This window comes from Aulostomus chinensis, chromosome 23 (assembly GCF_037954235.1).
Source record: "Aulostomus chinensis isolate RoL2024-O1b breed Wild chromosome 23, RoL_Achi_v1.0, whole genome shotgun sequence".
NCBI classification, from domain to species: domain Eukaryota; kingdom Metazoa; phylum Chordata; class Actinopteri; order Syngnathiformes; family Aulostomidae; genus Aulostomus; species Aulostomus chinensis.
The window spans coordinates 22374620-22389741 of record NC_141342.1 but is presented as its reverse complement, the minus strand read 5'-3'; the positions used below and the strand labels follow the sequence as shown (position 1 = coordinate 22389741).

Here is a 15122-nt window from a genome sequence, read left to right as displayed (position 1 = left end):
GCCTCAGCTGCGGTTCTTCAGCAGCTGGAGGATGGGAGAGGAGTTGAGTCTCGACTCACGCGCTCATGTCTGCCGCCTTCTTCTCCTCCAGACGACCAACTACGTGTCACTTCCTCGCATGGCTCTGACCTGACGGTGGCGCTACAGCAGCCGTCGAGGGTCAGTCAGCTGAACTTCATAACTTTTCCTGAAATGTGACTTCATAAAGGTTCAATTTTCATTTCAGGAGAGAAGTCTGGAGAATTCCATCACATGACCTGAGAGCAACACCAGGTCAGTTATGTGAGGCGGGACGTTCGACCTCCAGAACCTCATGACCAGAACATCCTGGGACAAACAGCAGCTCAGCAAACACACAAACTTCATTATGAAATTCACTTCACTTCAGTTCAGATTTTCCATCAACCTTTAATACATCAAAATACCAAGATGGAAAACGTCAACGCGCCTCCGTGATGTCAGCTGATACCAGATCAGCCAATGGCATCATTCAACGCTCAGAGCACAAAACTTCAACCAGTAGAGGGCAAAACCTGCGTTTCTACGACAGCACAGACAGTTTCACCCTTCAGACGCAGACCTGACTCATTCAACAGGAACCTGGTTATCAGCTGATCGCCTGCTGGGCCCCGCCTGCTGGGCCCCGCCTGCTGGGCCCCGCCTGCTGGGCCCCGCCTGCTGGGCCCCGCCTGCTGGGCCCGACCAGGACCAGTGGCGACCACACGGAGCATTCTCGCTCTGGGCCCTGAGGGGGCAGTGGCGTCCAGATATAAAGTGTGGTTTGTTGGCGTCTGGTCTCTGCAGCCGTTCACCGCTTCATGACCGTAGAGCTGCTGGCGCCATGGGAAGCTGAGTGACCTCAGCGGCGTGTCATCACAGACCAAACCCCTTCAGTTGCAGCCTGAATGTGCCAGCATTGGTAGGTACTTGGGTCCCCTGCTGCACCTGGCGCTCCACGGAACCTACAGAACCGGACCATCAACGCCTCTCAGCACCGACATTCCTTCTGCTTTTCTCTGGCCTGTTTAGTGTCTGTTAGCGCTCGCCATCGAGGCAGCGTCCCCTCACCGCTTCATCAGGAGCCGCTCAGCAGCATCCTCACAGCTCCGCCCCCAGGCAGAGGCCCAGTCCTCTACAGGGATGTAGAGAGGAAGGTGTCCTTGTCCACTTGGTCAGTATTTATTGATCCCAAAGATCCTGACGCCGTGCAGCTGCGGCAGCTTGGGGATGAGGACGGTGAGCAGAGACACCGTGTTGACCACGAAATGGACGCGGTCGTATTTGGTGTAGAAGCTGGTCAGTATGTACCTGCGGGGAGACAAGACAGAGGACGGAGACATGAGGAGACAAATGAGCTTCGGCCGTGTTTGGACTCACGTCACTCTGCTAGCAAGCCTACCAGCTGGTGTCCGCCACTTCTGTTGCTATGACATCTGTCGCCATCACTATACGTCAAGCCCCCCCAAGCGGCCAATGACAGAGCGGCGCTAATCAATCAGGCTGCGGAAGTCAGAGAGGGAGGACGTCCTTACATGGCAGTATCATCGTCCAGAATCTCCTGGGATTACTGGGGAAAGGGTGACGGCGCTGTTGTAGTTGAGCGGCGTTTCTTGAGTGACGCTCTTGGTTCTGCCATCTTGCTGGATTCTCTTACGCAAGTCATTATTTTGAGAATGTGAGTGACAGCAATTCAGGCTGATCAACAGCCAATGAGAAGTGCTGCACCCATGATGCAACTGGAGGTGCGACCCTCGTCCGTCAGCCCGCAGCCTGGCGGTGATGAGAGGACGTCCACTTCTGAGGAAAGCAGCTCTGGACTTTTATTCCAGATCCCATGAAAGCTGATCACTCATCTGGATCTTAAACAGGCCTGGAGTTCATCATGACTCCGCCCACCAGCTGCCTGAGCAGAGTAGACGACCATATAAAGTCATGAGTGAACTCAGGAAACATGTTGGAGACCTGTGCTTCCTGGTAGAAGGCTGCAGGTAGAGATACTGACACCTGAACTTGGAATATCTGCTGATACGGAGTACTGATACCAGTACCATTGGAATACAACGCTTCATACCCTTGAATAGAATCTGTCATCGCTGTACTGATGTGGTACTGACAGATCGTCCGTGGCGTTGAGCTTTCTATTCTTGAGTGACAGTCAAACCTGAGAAAGAACAGGCATCATCAAAGGTAGAGTACCTGGATCCCCTCAGGGAAGCGTTAGCACGCCGTGACCTGTGAGCGCATGGCGGCTCCTCCACCAGAGGCCTGCTGAGGTCCAGCCCATGGCCTCAACCTGGTTTCCAGCGTTTCCTGCTGCAGTTCGTTGGTCTTGTTGAACTCGCCGTGTTCTTCTGCATGATGCGCCTTCGAATAACTTGACATCGCCACTGATGGCCGCCCCAACAGGACGGTGGCGCCCCTCCCAACTGGAACCTTCACGTCTTACAGCTCGAATAGTTTTCACTGCTGAAGCTAGCTCAAGCTAGCGTGACAGCACGTGCTCGCTGCTTCTTCTTCGCCACAGTAAAATCAGCTGCTGCCAGTGGTAACGCGGCGCTGGTTAAGAGCAACGGGAGGATGTCTGGCAAAACAGTCGCTTTGCTCGGCTCTGCGGGATGAAAGACGTGCTGACGGACGGGTTCTAGACTCGAGTGCTCGCTGACGCTGATGTAAGGAGCGGAACAACTCTAACTAGTCTGACACGCGTGTTCCTCATCATCAGACACCATGTTTCTATCAACACCTGACACAGTAACATCCTATAGAAGACAGAGGAGGAGGAGCCTAACTGCCCCTCCCCAGCTCATCAAGTCTGGAGGTCGGAAGGTCACTTACAGGACGATTGGCGTGATGGTGAGAAACTTGCGCGAAGCGGTAAACTGCACGCCGTAGTCCATCTGCTCCCAGTGAGTCAGGAGGCGGGCCTTGCCCTGGTCAGGGGTCTCGAAGGGCGTCCCTTTGACGGTGTGGAGCAGCAGGTACATGCACTGAGAGCCAGCAGAGACACACGTTAGCGGGCTGGCGCTGGCGGGAGGCCAGCTGTCACTCATGAAGTTCCTCTTGAATGATCAGGGAAGTCACGCCGCTGAGCGCAGGATTAACTACTCACTGACGTCCCTCTGGACAACTCATGAAACTACAACCAACGCTGCTCAGTGGGAGAGAAGCTGCCGGAGCAACGAGCAGGGAGTGAGCTAGCATGAACGCTCCTCTGCTACAAACAGCGCTACCTACAGGTTAGAGAACATCAAGTACACTTTCTGAAGCAAATGTGCATAAGGAGGCAGCCTTCTGCATGAGCATGCGTTAGTGTCCTGTTTTAAAATCAGGCTAAATTAGCATCTGAGCTACTCAGCTGCTACTTCCAAAAAGAAATGCATTTCCTCATGTTGAACACCGGGGGGCGTGATTCACAAACTCCACAGCTTGGAAGTGTTTGGTATGAAGCGAAACACGAAGACGTCCAGACAGACAAACGAGCCGCAGAGCATCAGAATCAAATCATCACTCAGAGAAACAGCTGGATCAGAGGAAGCAGCTCCGCCTCCTCTGACGTCATCCATCTCACTGTCATCAAATTCAACAAGCTCACCTGAGGAAGAGACCTGAAGTCTGTTTGTAAGGCTCTGAAGGGTCAAAGGTCAAATTCGGCCTCTACCCAACTGTTAGTAGTTGAGGTTATGATCTATTCGCCTCTGACAGACCAGCCTCCTGAGTTCTACCTGAGTGCGTCAGTGGAACGTGTGAGAGGGAACGCGAGCGTGTGGCTCGTTCTGCTACTGACCAGGTTGTGGATGAGGTTGGTGAGCGTCCAGACGACGGGGACGCTGGCGAAGGGGATGCTGAGCAGGATGACGTGCAGGAGGCCGATGCCCAGGATGTAGGACAGCCACATTCCCCTGCTGTTCATCACCCGGGTGTTAGGGTTCACCTCGCTGTGCGCCGTGCCCACGTTCATGATGGCGGCAGCAGTGCCGCCGCCGCCTCGGCAACACTCGGCTAGTTCAAAATATAAAAGAGCAGGATGAGAGGAAGAGGGCAGGTGCCACAATCATAACAAGCCAGCAGCCAGTCCCTCGCCACCCGGGGTCAAGACTGACCTCTGACCCATCTGATGGTTCACCTGTGACCTACTCAACAACGGCGGTGACATCACCACACAATGGCCCTGACCTCTGAACCGCCACCTACACACGTACAGCAGTACTAGCACAGATACGGTGGCTCACATGATGAAGTCTCGGATGCGTTTGGGGTTTTTGGCCCAAATAAACACAATTATTACACAATCTGACCCCTGACACGCCCACCGCCTGCTTACATCATCATGGCTCCTCACTGAGTAAAGCCAGCATGACTGTGATGGTCCAACCACGTGGGTCCCGGAACGCCTGTCAGGTTGGAATTCAGTCCTGAAGCAACCGCAGGTCACATGCCAGCCAATCGGCAACCAGGACGTTGCTGTTGTTGGAACTAACGTCAGCTATGCAGGTCAGCTGCATTTTAACCTTTGACCTTTGGCAGAACTAGAACAGCTGAGCATGTTAGCATCTGCTGCTCAAGAACCGTGCTTTCACCGTTGTAACGTGACGTTCCTCTCCCATGCGGTCACCAGCAGACGTGAGGAGCTCCCGCGGCTGTTGGTGCCTCACGGACCGCGTCACTGGAGGCAAAATGGCTTCGGTCCTCACCTGGATGATCTCACTGCTCGTCTTACGGGAGCCTCCAGTTCTGCAACGGCTGCTTACACCGGAGCACCGGTCTCAGTCTTCCGGTGACGTCGTCCAGCTCCGAAGCTCCTGCTCGCGCTTCCGGGCGCTCGCTGGCTCGCTCGCAACCTCCGGGACACCGGGAACTTCCTGCGTCTCCCAGCTGACAGCAGGCGACACGGCGGCACCGCCGGGACCGGGCAGCGTCTCCGCTCGGTGCTGCGTTTCACTCTTCGCATTCCGCTGTGATTGGCTGATGTAGGTCACGCGGTCAGGCCTGGCCAATCACGACAGCGCAACGAAATACACAATTACGCCCCTCATGCGTCACAGAAGAGGCGGGACCGTGGAGGACGGTCGATGAAACAAGATAAGACATTTCAAACAGTTATAAATGAAATTTGAGGAAATGTACAAAAGAGAAATACAAGACCGAAAATACTTTGAAGAACCAAATAAAAGAACAGTTTGCATTTTAAAAAATAGATTTACGATACAACAAAAATGTGTCTCACTAAAATGAAAATGATTGTGTCTGGACATCTGGACTGTGACATCACCAAGAAGCCACAGATCCAGAACGCAGTCACGATAAAGGTAGCCTTGGAAGGAACTACACCAAGGTCACTGGTGGATCTGATGTAGACCTGAACCTCCACCATCCACCGGTCTGGTTTTTACTGGTGGATCTGATGTAGACCTGAACCTCCACCATCCACCGGTCTGGTTTTTACTGGTGGATCTGATGTAGACCTGAACCTCCACCATCCACGGTCTGGTTTTTACTGGTGGATCTGATGTAGACCTGAACCTCCACCATCCACCGGTCTGGTTTTTACTGGTGGATCTGATGTAGACCTGAACCTCCACCATCCACGGTCTGGTTTTTACTGGTGGATCTGATGTAGACCTGAACCTCCACCATCCACCGGTCTGGTGTTTACTGGTGGATCTGATGTAGAACTGAACCTCCAACATCCACCGGTCTGGTGTTTACTGGTGGATCTGATGTAGAACTGAACCTCCACCATCCACCAGTCTGGTGTTTACTGGTGGATCTGATGTAGAACTGAACCTCCACCATCCACCAGTCTGGTGTTTACTGGTGGATCTGATGTAGAACTGAACCTCCACCATCCACCGGTCTGGTGTTTACTGGTGGATCTGATGTAGAACTGAACCTCCACCATCCACCGGTCTGGTGTTTACTGGTGGATCTGATGTAGACCTGAACCTCCACCATCCACCGGTCTGGTGTTTACTGGTGGATCTGATGTAGAACTGAAGCACCCTCAGGAAGTAGAGCCTGTGCTGGGCCTTTGTCAGCCGCTCAGAAGCGTTCATGCTCCAGGTCAGGCCCCCCTCAATGTGGACTCCCAGGTAGTTTAGATTCTGGTGGACTGTCTATTATGAGCTCCTTGGTCTTTAAGGTGTTGAGGTGCAGGTTGTACTGTCAGCTGCTCCATCTCATCCCCGTAGGAGCACTGACCCCCCACTGTGGTGTCATCGATGATGTTGCTGTGGTGGATCTCAGACGTCATCATCAACCAGTCTCTGGTTAGCTCGTGTCATCCCCATACAAAGGGAGGCCCCTGACTGTGTTTGTAGCGTAGGTGAGAGGAAGCCACGCCAGAGGCAATGAAAACCCACCAACAGAAGTGAGACTCTGGTTCCAGAGTCAGAGATCAATGGTGTCGTGTTCTCGATCCCAGATAAGCTCAACAACGCATTCAGGCCGTCAGTAGCCCAAAGCCAGCAGGGTCAACTGTCTTCTGCTTGCATGAGATGATACATGACACTCACCACTTGTAAGGGCCCCCCGTGATGAGCGGCATCAAACAAGTTTGGCGGGCTGACGGTGGACGTCTCAGACGCTCGCAGCCTTGGGCGCCACAGTGGCATTAGCCATGTTAACTTGAGCTCTCTTCAAACTGGATGGCAGCACTGTGAGATCATCGCTGGCGCTGGAACAATAGTCAAGAACACGACAAAGATCAGACTGCAGATGAGGGAATGATGATGCCAGCAGATGAACACGCCAGTCGTCATCCGGGCAAAGAGACGGTTGGAATGAATTTCACGCTGTGGAGACAAAGTTTGTCAGGCCTTTATGCTCAAAAACCAAACTAATTCATTCACAAGTTTGTCCCGGCTCATTATTCGCTCTTTATGGTAGCGTTTCATCACCTCCTCAGTCCAACAGCGCACATTTTCTGATAACTCCCCTTTGCCTTCACACATCTTCATGGTCAAACCTCGAGTCCAGCAGCTGTATCTGTTTCTTCAGACACGTTTAATCCACGTTCAGAAAAGTCCCTCAGGCGGCCACGTTCCTCAACACGCTGGCTGATGCCCACGGGTCACCTGGCCAGGGCTTTAGACGAAATGCGATTCTGTTAAGAAGCAGAGATAAAAGCTTTCAGAAGGGAGAGTTCTGTGCGTTCGGGCAGCAGCAGCTCCTTTTAGCTAATCAAGATTCAAGTTGTGTCATTGTGGCGTATCTGACAACTGACAAATCCACTGAATAACCCTGAAGAAAAGAGATACCGTGTCCACAAGCAACACCGTCAAGTTTGCTGTTCAGGATGGACAAGGGTGATTCCATCAGCAACTCAGGAAAACATTCGTCAGATTATTGATGTCCACATAAATACTCAGACTGGCGACCTGTCCTGTCTCGCCTGAAGAGAATGGATGGATGGATGGTCAGTCACTCACTATCACCTCTTTAGGCACAAAGTGGTATTACAAGAGGGGGCTACAATTGGCTCTTACTTGTTGTTAAAGTTACAAACTGCACCTTTGACAAACATTTGCAAGCAATTCCATTTCTAAGCGTTCTTGCGTTGTTGTTATGCAGTCATACAAAAATGTCCTTGGCATTCAACGTTAGCGGTGCAAGACTGACGTGATGTAACTCTGCTCGGTTGGCAGCCTGATGTCAAGCTTCACTGCACAGCGAGAGAGAAGTTCCACATGTTGAACTCTCAGCACGTCACCACGGTGCAACGCAGCAGCGTCTGCGCGCTCGGCGCCCGGCGGCCCCACACACATCTTCTTCCCTCCTTTTTTTCCTCCATCATTTGATTGTTTGTCGTGTTCCTGAATGAACTTAAGAATGAAGAATTATGTTATTTCCAATATAATCTGGTCAATCTTGACTGCCGACATTTTAATGACTAATTTATGAACTCAAATCTCACATTTACAATAGATGCTGCAGTGCCACATTACAGGCTGATGACCTCATTATGACCAGCAGGTGTCACCATCAACACACCCAGAGCTGCTGCGCACCAGACACACACTCACTCATGCCAGGCAAGATCGTGTCATTAATCACCAGCGTGCATTTCCACCATTAATCAGCCTTGTTACAGCGAAGACATGAAGCGAGCAGTGTAATCCCAATAATCCCGCATTATAATCCTGCAGGGTTTACACATGAAAAACAGGTCTTAGGTCAGAGAAGTGCGGTTTGACTTGTGTCATCATGTGCTTGTTGTCAAACTTTATTCCTGAACAATGTGAACGTTCATGATAGAGAGAGAAACTGATTCATCATCTTTGTCCCTTCAAACATGCCAATCGACCTTTGATGGTGTCTGCGTGCCTCTGCAGTTTCTTTGTCTGTCACATTTCGCTGCACTTTACTCCGTCTGTGTGTCATTTTGAGTTTAATCGCATGAAATTCATTTTTTGCTGCTTGCGCCTCTTGCATGAGACAATTCACCCCCAGTTCAACGCTGCCAGCTGAGTGTTGATTGTTCATTGTTGCATTAGAATTGTAACTGTGACTGCAATTTAGCTCGCAAGCTTGCTAACATCTAAAGCCCAGAACTGCAGAGGCCATTTCTGAAGGAAACAAAAACCGTGTTGAAAATGGTAAAAAAAAAAAAGTGTCGAAACTGAACATTTTGGGTCAAGAGGACAGGGCACGAGCAAAACCACCCAAACAGGCTATGGGTGAGCTAACAGGCTAATGCTACTGCTGAGCTGGTCCATGAGGATATTTCATTGGTCACGTTTCTTTGGCCTTGAGGTCGCGTTACCGTGACGTTATGGATGCCTACTGACAAACAAGCCAACTGGAGTGCAGTCCTCCATCACGGTGACCTCAGCCAAACCTCATCTGTAAAAAGTGCCAATTTAAGCCATCTTAGAGGGAGCTGCTCCAAAAGGTAATGAATTTCCTTCCTAGCCGAGGCCACACCCCTCTACCGCCTTCAAGTTTGGTGAAAGTCAACCTTATAGTTTTGCACAATCTTGTTGGAAGAATCACGCCACTAAAAACATGACTTCAACAATTTAACTGAGTAAATAGTGTCACTTACAGAGCGCTGATGTTGCAAAGGCATCGCTCGTACTTTATGTTTTCGAACGTACAATAACAATAACAAGAACGTTACCTGAGCTAAAGGTCACGGTGCCGGTCCGGCCTGGGCTGGGGGACGGCAGTGGTGGACTCGTGACCCCGGCAGGCTTGGATGATAGCCGCGCTGGAAAAGGCTGACGCAGGGAGTCCATTATTGCCCCTGGAGGAAGCTGAGGATTAGAACACCAAAGAATTTCAATAAAAGAAGTGTCTGTTTGGGGGTTGGGGAGGGGCAGGAGGATGGTGCTGGTGTGGGGGGGGGTTCCCCTCATTGTCCCAACAGTGATTGAGAGCAAGAGGAGGGGAGTGGGACAGCATTGTGTTTGCAGCTCCTCTGAAGAAGGTGGTTATTAGGGGGGATGGCTGAGGAGGGGTGAGGGACTGGGAGGCTGTTGACTCTTCATCTTGTGTGAACAAAGTCTCTGGCACATAGCCCTCTTCTGTCCTTCTGTCCCGGACCCCCTTGTTTACGAGTGCCATGAATTCTGTCCCTCTCGGCGGGGACCCCCACCGACACCAACCTGCGCCGCCGCACTTTGTGGGGCTTAAGTGCCCTTTAATTAGGCCGGCTCAGTGTCCGGCTGAAGACCGCCGAGGTTCCCTGTGGGACCCAACACAACTCCCCTCACACAGCCTGGCCATCGAGTGTTTGCTGCTCTAATGAAAAAGGTTTATTTGGGCGAAAGGTTCTTGTCCTCTTTGTTCCCGGTCTTAAAAAGCCCTGACAAAGGCATTGATATTATCTTTAACACTCTCCCATTTCCAGGACACATTAGTGGGAGGAGTCTCCTCACCACGAAGACACAAGCAATCATCATGAGAAACCATGACAGGACAGAGCAGACCGGGATGTTCTTACGATGACTTCCTTTTCCTGGAAGTGCTCATCTCAAAAATGGCAGCTGCATTGGCAATGGCGGCGAACAAGTCAATAAGTCTGACTTGGTATTTCAGACATCTCTTCAAAAAGTTCCGGTCCAACCGGTCAAGAACACTACCAAGTGATCCAGGAAGTTCAACGACACAAATGAAAAGCTAAAGGAGTGGACGTGTGCACTGGGAGCTCGACAGATCCCACCAGCGACTCCAGTGACCGTTCCCGTTCCATCTGTCTGTATCGGATGTTGTTTTTCAAGTACAATAGAATACGAGACAAACTTTGTGTTGGTGAAGTCATGTGACCCTGGTGTAGCTCCTTCCTAGGCTAAAGTTAGCTTAGCACTGCTAACCGTAGCATCCAGGCTTCCAGCATCATCAGAGGGTTCATCAGTGAAGATGATCTTGATGAACTGAACCTGGAAGATCAACTTTTGTTCACCAGAGCTGATTTACTGGTTCAATCACCACAATCACATGGAGCGATCCTATTGGCTGCTGGGGGAGGAACCAGGAGATGACCACTTCCTGTTGGTGGAGGAAGCAGCAGATGACCACTTCCTGTTGGTGGAGGAACCAGGAGATGACCACTTCCTGTTGGTGGAGGAAGCAGCAGATGACCACTTCCTGTTGGTGGAGGAACCAGGAGATGACCAATTCCTGTTGGTGGAGGAACCAGGAGATGACCACTTCCTGTTGGTGGAGGAAGCAGCAGATGACCACTTCCTGTTGGTGGAGGAACCAGGAGATGACCACTTCCTGTTGGTGGAGGAAGCAGCAGATGACCACTTCCTGTTGGTGGAGGAACCAGGAGATGACCAATTCCTGTTGGTGGAGGAACCAGGAGATGACCACTTCCTGTTGGTGGAGGAACCAGGAGATGACCACTTCCTGTTGGTGGAGGAACCAGGAGATGACCACTTCCTGTTGGTGGAGGAACCAGGAGATGACCACTTCCTGTTGGACTACAAACACACCTCCTCCCTGCAGTCATGTGTCCTGGTCTCAGTGGGGTTCCATGATTACTCAGAAGTCCGTGAATTCCATGAATTCATGCAGAATCTGTACAGAGGATGAATTCACATTAACTCTCTCATCCTTGAGCGCAGCGATGTCATTGTGATAACTGCCAAAGGCATGAGAGTCGAACGGGGAGGTTCTGCTGACTGCCCCAACAAAATGAGTAATTTTTGGATGGCCCATTGTGTGAAGAGCTTACAGCGCTGAAAGGAAGGAGGCAAAGGACGGATATAAACAAGTGAAAGGTGGTTCGCAATGAGAGAGAGAAGAATGATGAAAAGGCGTTTGTGAAGGGAGCAGGGCGGGGTTGGGCGTGTTCAGAAACTTTTTGGCTACAGCGCAGTGTGTGTAGATACCCTCCTAATCCTGGTTTTATTGGCTGCCTGTGTCCAGCCATGCTGGTTGGATTGTGGCGGGAGGCTGAAGAGGTGGGGGGCTGAACACATGTCCTTCTTTGTGGTAATACGCTGATTAGGCCTGAGAAAGAGCCGGACCTAGTTACAGCCTTTCTCAGGTCACCGTAGAAACCGGCCCGGTAGGGGACCTCTGGATGTGCCTCCCCCTTCTGTGCACCTACACACCCAGGCCTCCCGCCACACAAATTCCTACAAAACGCCACCATTCAGAGCACATGTGGAGATCAGGCTGGGCTGTTGTTGACCTCCATCCAGACGCGATCGCACTTGTGGCCTCAACCTGGTTTCAGGCCACAGATGGAGTCCTCCGCCTGCATTCATAAATTAGACCACTGTCACATTCCCTCATCCATCCTTGGCCCCGCCATCCGTTGATCGCTCCTGCAAGGAAACTGTCATCCAAATCCCAGAGCTGAGCTCGGCACATTTCTGTTGATGTTGTAACGCACAACAATGTTGGTGATGGAAAACAGACCTGCCGCCATGACATCCTCACTCAGGAGCTGCTATCATCAGCTCTCACTCACATATTTATCCATTATTGCCCCCCCCCCCTCCTGGAACAGGGCGGTAGGTCGAGTGCGGTGCTGTTTCCACATCGTCTTTGTTATGGAGGAATAAAACACAGTCGGGGCGGGTGAAAGGAGACACTTCACGACTGACCTCCAGACTGTGGCCGCCCTGCGTCGGGCGCTCAGCCTCCTCACTGCAGAGTGCACGCTCCCAGCCCCTGCTGGGCGACCTTCCAGCCCCCTCAGCCCGCTGAGCTCTTTCACACCCTGCGGGTCCCCGGCAGGAGTACCCCGGTCCCCCGGCAAACTACCACTGAAGAATAAATACTGCACTCAGACGCAGGAGGACTCAGAAGAGAGCGGCTGGTACACAGCAAACTTTGCTAATGAATGATTCAAACACAAAATGCTGCAGGTATCAGAAACATATTTTCATAATTATGCGTGGGCCACGTTTCATCTTTCAAATGCAGAAAAACGTGTTTCAATCAGGATGAAATCAATAAAACATGTCTCACTATGTCACTGAACGCGTGATGACCTCTGTTAGTTGGAAGCGGCGCTCCCCACGGCTGGCCTCCATATGGCTGCTCGCACTCCAGCTGTCGTGAAATCTAGCAGGTAACCAACCGCTTCCACACTCATCTCTGATAAGTGGAAACGCACGGAACCAGTTCGCCCAGCCGGAACAGAATGATCACTTCTTGGATTAAGAATCCGTGTGTGCTCACTAACTATTTTACACATGGCATTGTTTATAATACATTCATTAAATCATGCTTTTATTATTTTTCCCCCTCCTGTAAGGAAGCTGATTTCTACTTTAAAACTAAATTGTGATATTTATGACCATGCAAATCTGTCCTCACTCATCATGAGCAGAGGTGTCCTGTTGACTGTTGGAAAGAGGATCACAACTTTTAGGGAAAGTCTCTAACTGTCCATTGTCCCTAAAGACAGATGAGAGGATGGACCCTCCTCTAGGGAGCTGAGACTGAGGCTAGTTAGCTTAGCCCAATGGCTGGTAGTGGGTGGGAAGTGTTAGCATCAGCTAGCTCAGGTCCAGGCTAGTTAGCTTAGCCCAATGGCTGGTAGTGGGTGGGAAGTGTTAGCATCAGCTAGCTCAGGTCCAGGATAGTTAGCTTAGCCCAATGACTGGTAGTGGGTGGGAAGTATTAGCATCAGCTAGCTCAGGTCCAGGATAGTTAGCTTAGCCGAATGACTGGTAGTGGGTGGGAAGTGTTAGCATCAGCTAGCTCAGGTCCAGGATAGTTAGCTTAGCCCAATGACTGGTAGTGGGTGGGAAGTATTAGCATCAGCTAGCTCAGGTCCAGGATAGTTAGCTTAGCCGAATGACTGGTAGTGGGTGGGAAGTGTTAGCATCAGCTAGCTCAGGTCAGGCTGGTTAGCTTAGCCCAATGACTGGTAGTGGGTGGAAGTGTTAGCATCAGCTCGCTCAGGTCCAGGCTAGTTAGCTTAGCCCAAAGGCTGGTAGTGGGTGGAAGTGTTAGCATCAGCTAGCTCAGGTCCAGGATGCTGGTGTGTCCAGCAGGAACCCTCCTCCTCCTCATCATCAGTAGAAGCAGTCGCTCTTCTAGTCCTCAACAAACCTTTGGTTCTGTTGACCCAAGTTCCAGTGGAGCTTTGGAGGTGCTGCGTCAAATCACTGCACCCAGTCAGGAAAGTAGTTCCGGCTACGTGTCTGATTCTACCACAACAACGTCTCCTCATTTTAAACTGGTATTCATCACCAAGGTTACACAACCCTCCTGATATTAATACAGGCAGAGACGGAGCTACGCTAACACTTCCCACCCACTACCAGTCACTGTGCTAAGCTAACTAGCCTGGGTCTCAGCGCTGGGGACTACACTACTCTGAGATTTATTGAGAGGTTCTTGTTTTTTTAACGCTACATTTCGCAGACGTTCAGTTAGCTAACGTGAATCATGTCGTGCTGCCATCTTGGTCCTTGTGTCTCTCTGCTGGTGGGTCTCTGATCATTCACCTGACCCAAAGATAAACCTCAGCCCTGCCAGGCTCCCCAGGATCCCTCTTGTCCATCACAGACTTTTGCTTTGAGGAAAATTTTCACAACCATATTTTCTCCAAAATGTCTGTGTGCACTTAAAAAATTAACAAAGGAACGTGTCAGGTTTATCAGCGTACCAACATCTGCACTGACGTTCAGGGATTGGTGAAGCTCCTCCAACATTGTCTGTCTTTGTTCTTTTCAAAAACTTTTAGTTATGCAAAGGAATGTTTTCAAATTCCATAACACCTCCAGGTGATCCATGAAAATGTCGTACTTGTTGGTTGATCGCCATGGAGGTAATAGTTCAAAATAACTCTGATGTCGATACCAAACCTGGTAATTCGGAACTATAATCTGATCACAGCCTTCTGAGGTAAAAATCTGGTCGGTCGACTCGAGTGAAGAAACTTCAGAGCCTCACTTTTTATTCAACATCAAGTCTGATATTTATGGTGACAAACCCCGTCATTACTGGTTTCAGGTCATTCTTTCCGTGACGACTGTTAATCCTTTGAGACTAAACTCTTAACTAGATCCTAATCTGCTCTGCGTTTGATCTTGGCCGGGTATCTTGTTTGTATTCATCCTGATCAGTTTCCTTCTATGGGAATCAAATACTTGAGGCTATCCATCACAAATGTCCCACCCTCTGCCTTCACTCTCGACCCCCCCGCCTGCAGCCCATCAGAATGACAATAGTGTTGATGTTAAATGTGTTGCCTGTGGGCCGCTGCAGCTCGGCGGCGCTGCATGCCTGGCCCAGCCACCAACACTTTATGGCTTTATTGTGTCCTCTTTCATGTCCCCCGCTGGGATGGGCCGACAACAATTCAGAAAATTCACTGTATACGTCCCGTCCGGGGTACAGATTGCGCCTGTGTTGACACGTACGGATCAATTAGTCAGGGCGCAACCCCTCAAAATCAACATGTCATGTGATCGCAGGAGAAGCGGTTCGCCACCTTCCTCTCGCCACTTTACCTTCTTCATGTGTCCCTCCCTCTCTCATTCCCCTCCCTCCCTCTTTTCACTCTTCCCTTTCTTTTCCACATTACCAGGGGGTGGCGTGTGATTGACAGATGGGAACGAATAATAATTTTTTTTTCGTAACCTAAGGCCATCTTCTGTGATTGGCTTGCCAGCTGACATCTCCAAACCTCATTCTCCCCCGCCCCCCCC

The 15122-nt window shown here is 50.8% G+C and overlaps 1 protein-coding gene across 1 annotated transcript; it reads right to left on the bottom strand.

Annotated features, from left to right (window-relative positions):
• Positions 1 to 392: 392 nt before the first annotated feature.
• Positions 393 to 4950, bottom strand: LOC147240120 (ORM1-like protein 3). The gene is made up of 4 exons (XM_086195924.1): positions 4692 to 4950; positions 3785 to 3999; positions 2836 to 2987; positions 393 to 1308 (listed from the first exon to the last, which is right to left on the bottom strand). Exons 2-4 carry the CDS (start codon positions 3956 to 3958, stop codon positions 1173 to 1175), a joined length of 462 nt encoding a protein of 153 aa, XP_086052050.1. The 5' UTR covers positions 3959 to 3999; positions 4692 to 4950; the 3' UTR covers positions 393 to 1172.
• Positions 4951 to 15122: the final 10172 nt, after the last annotated feature.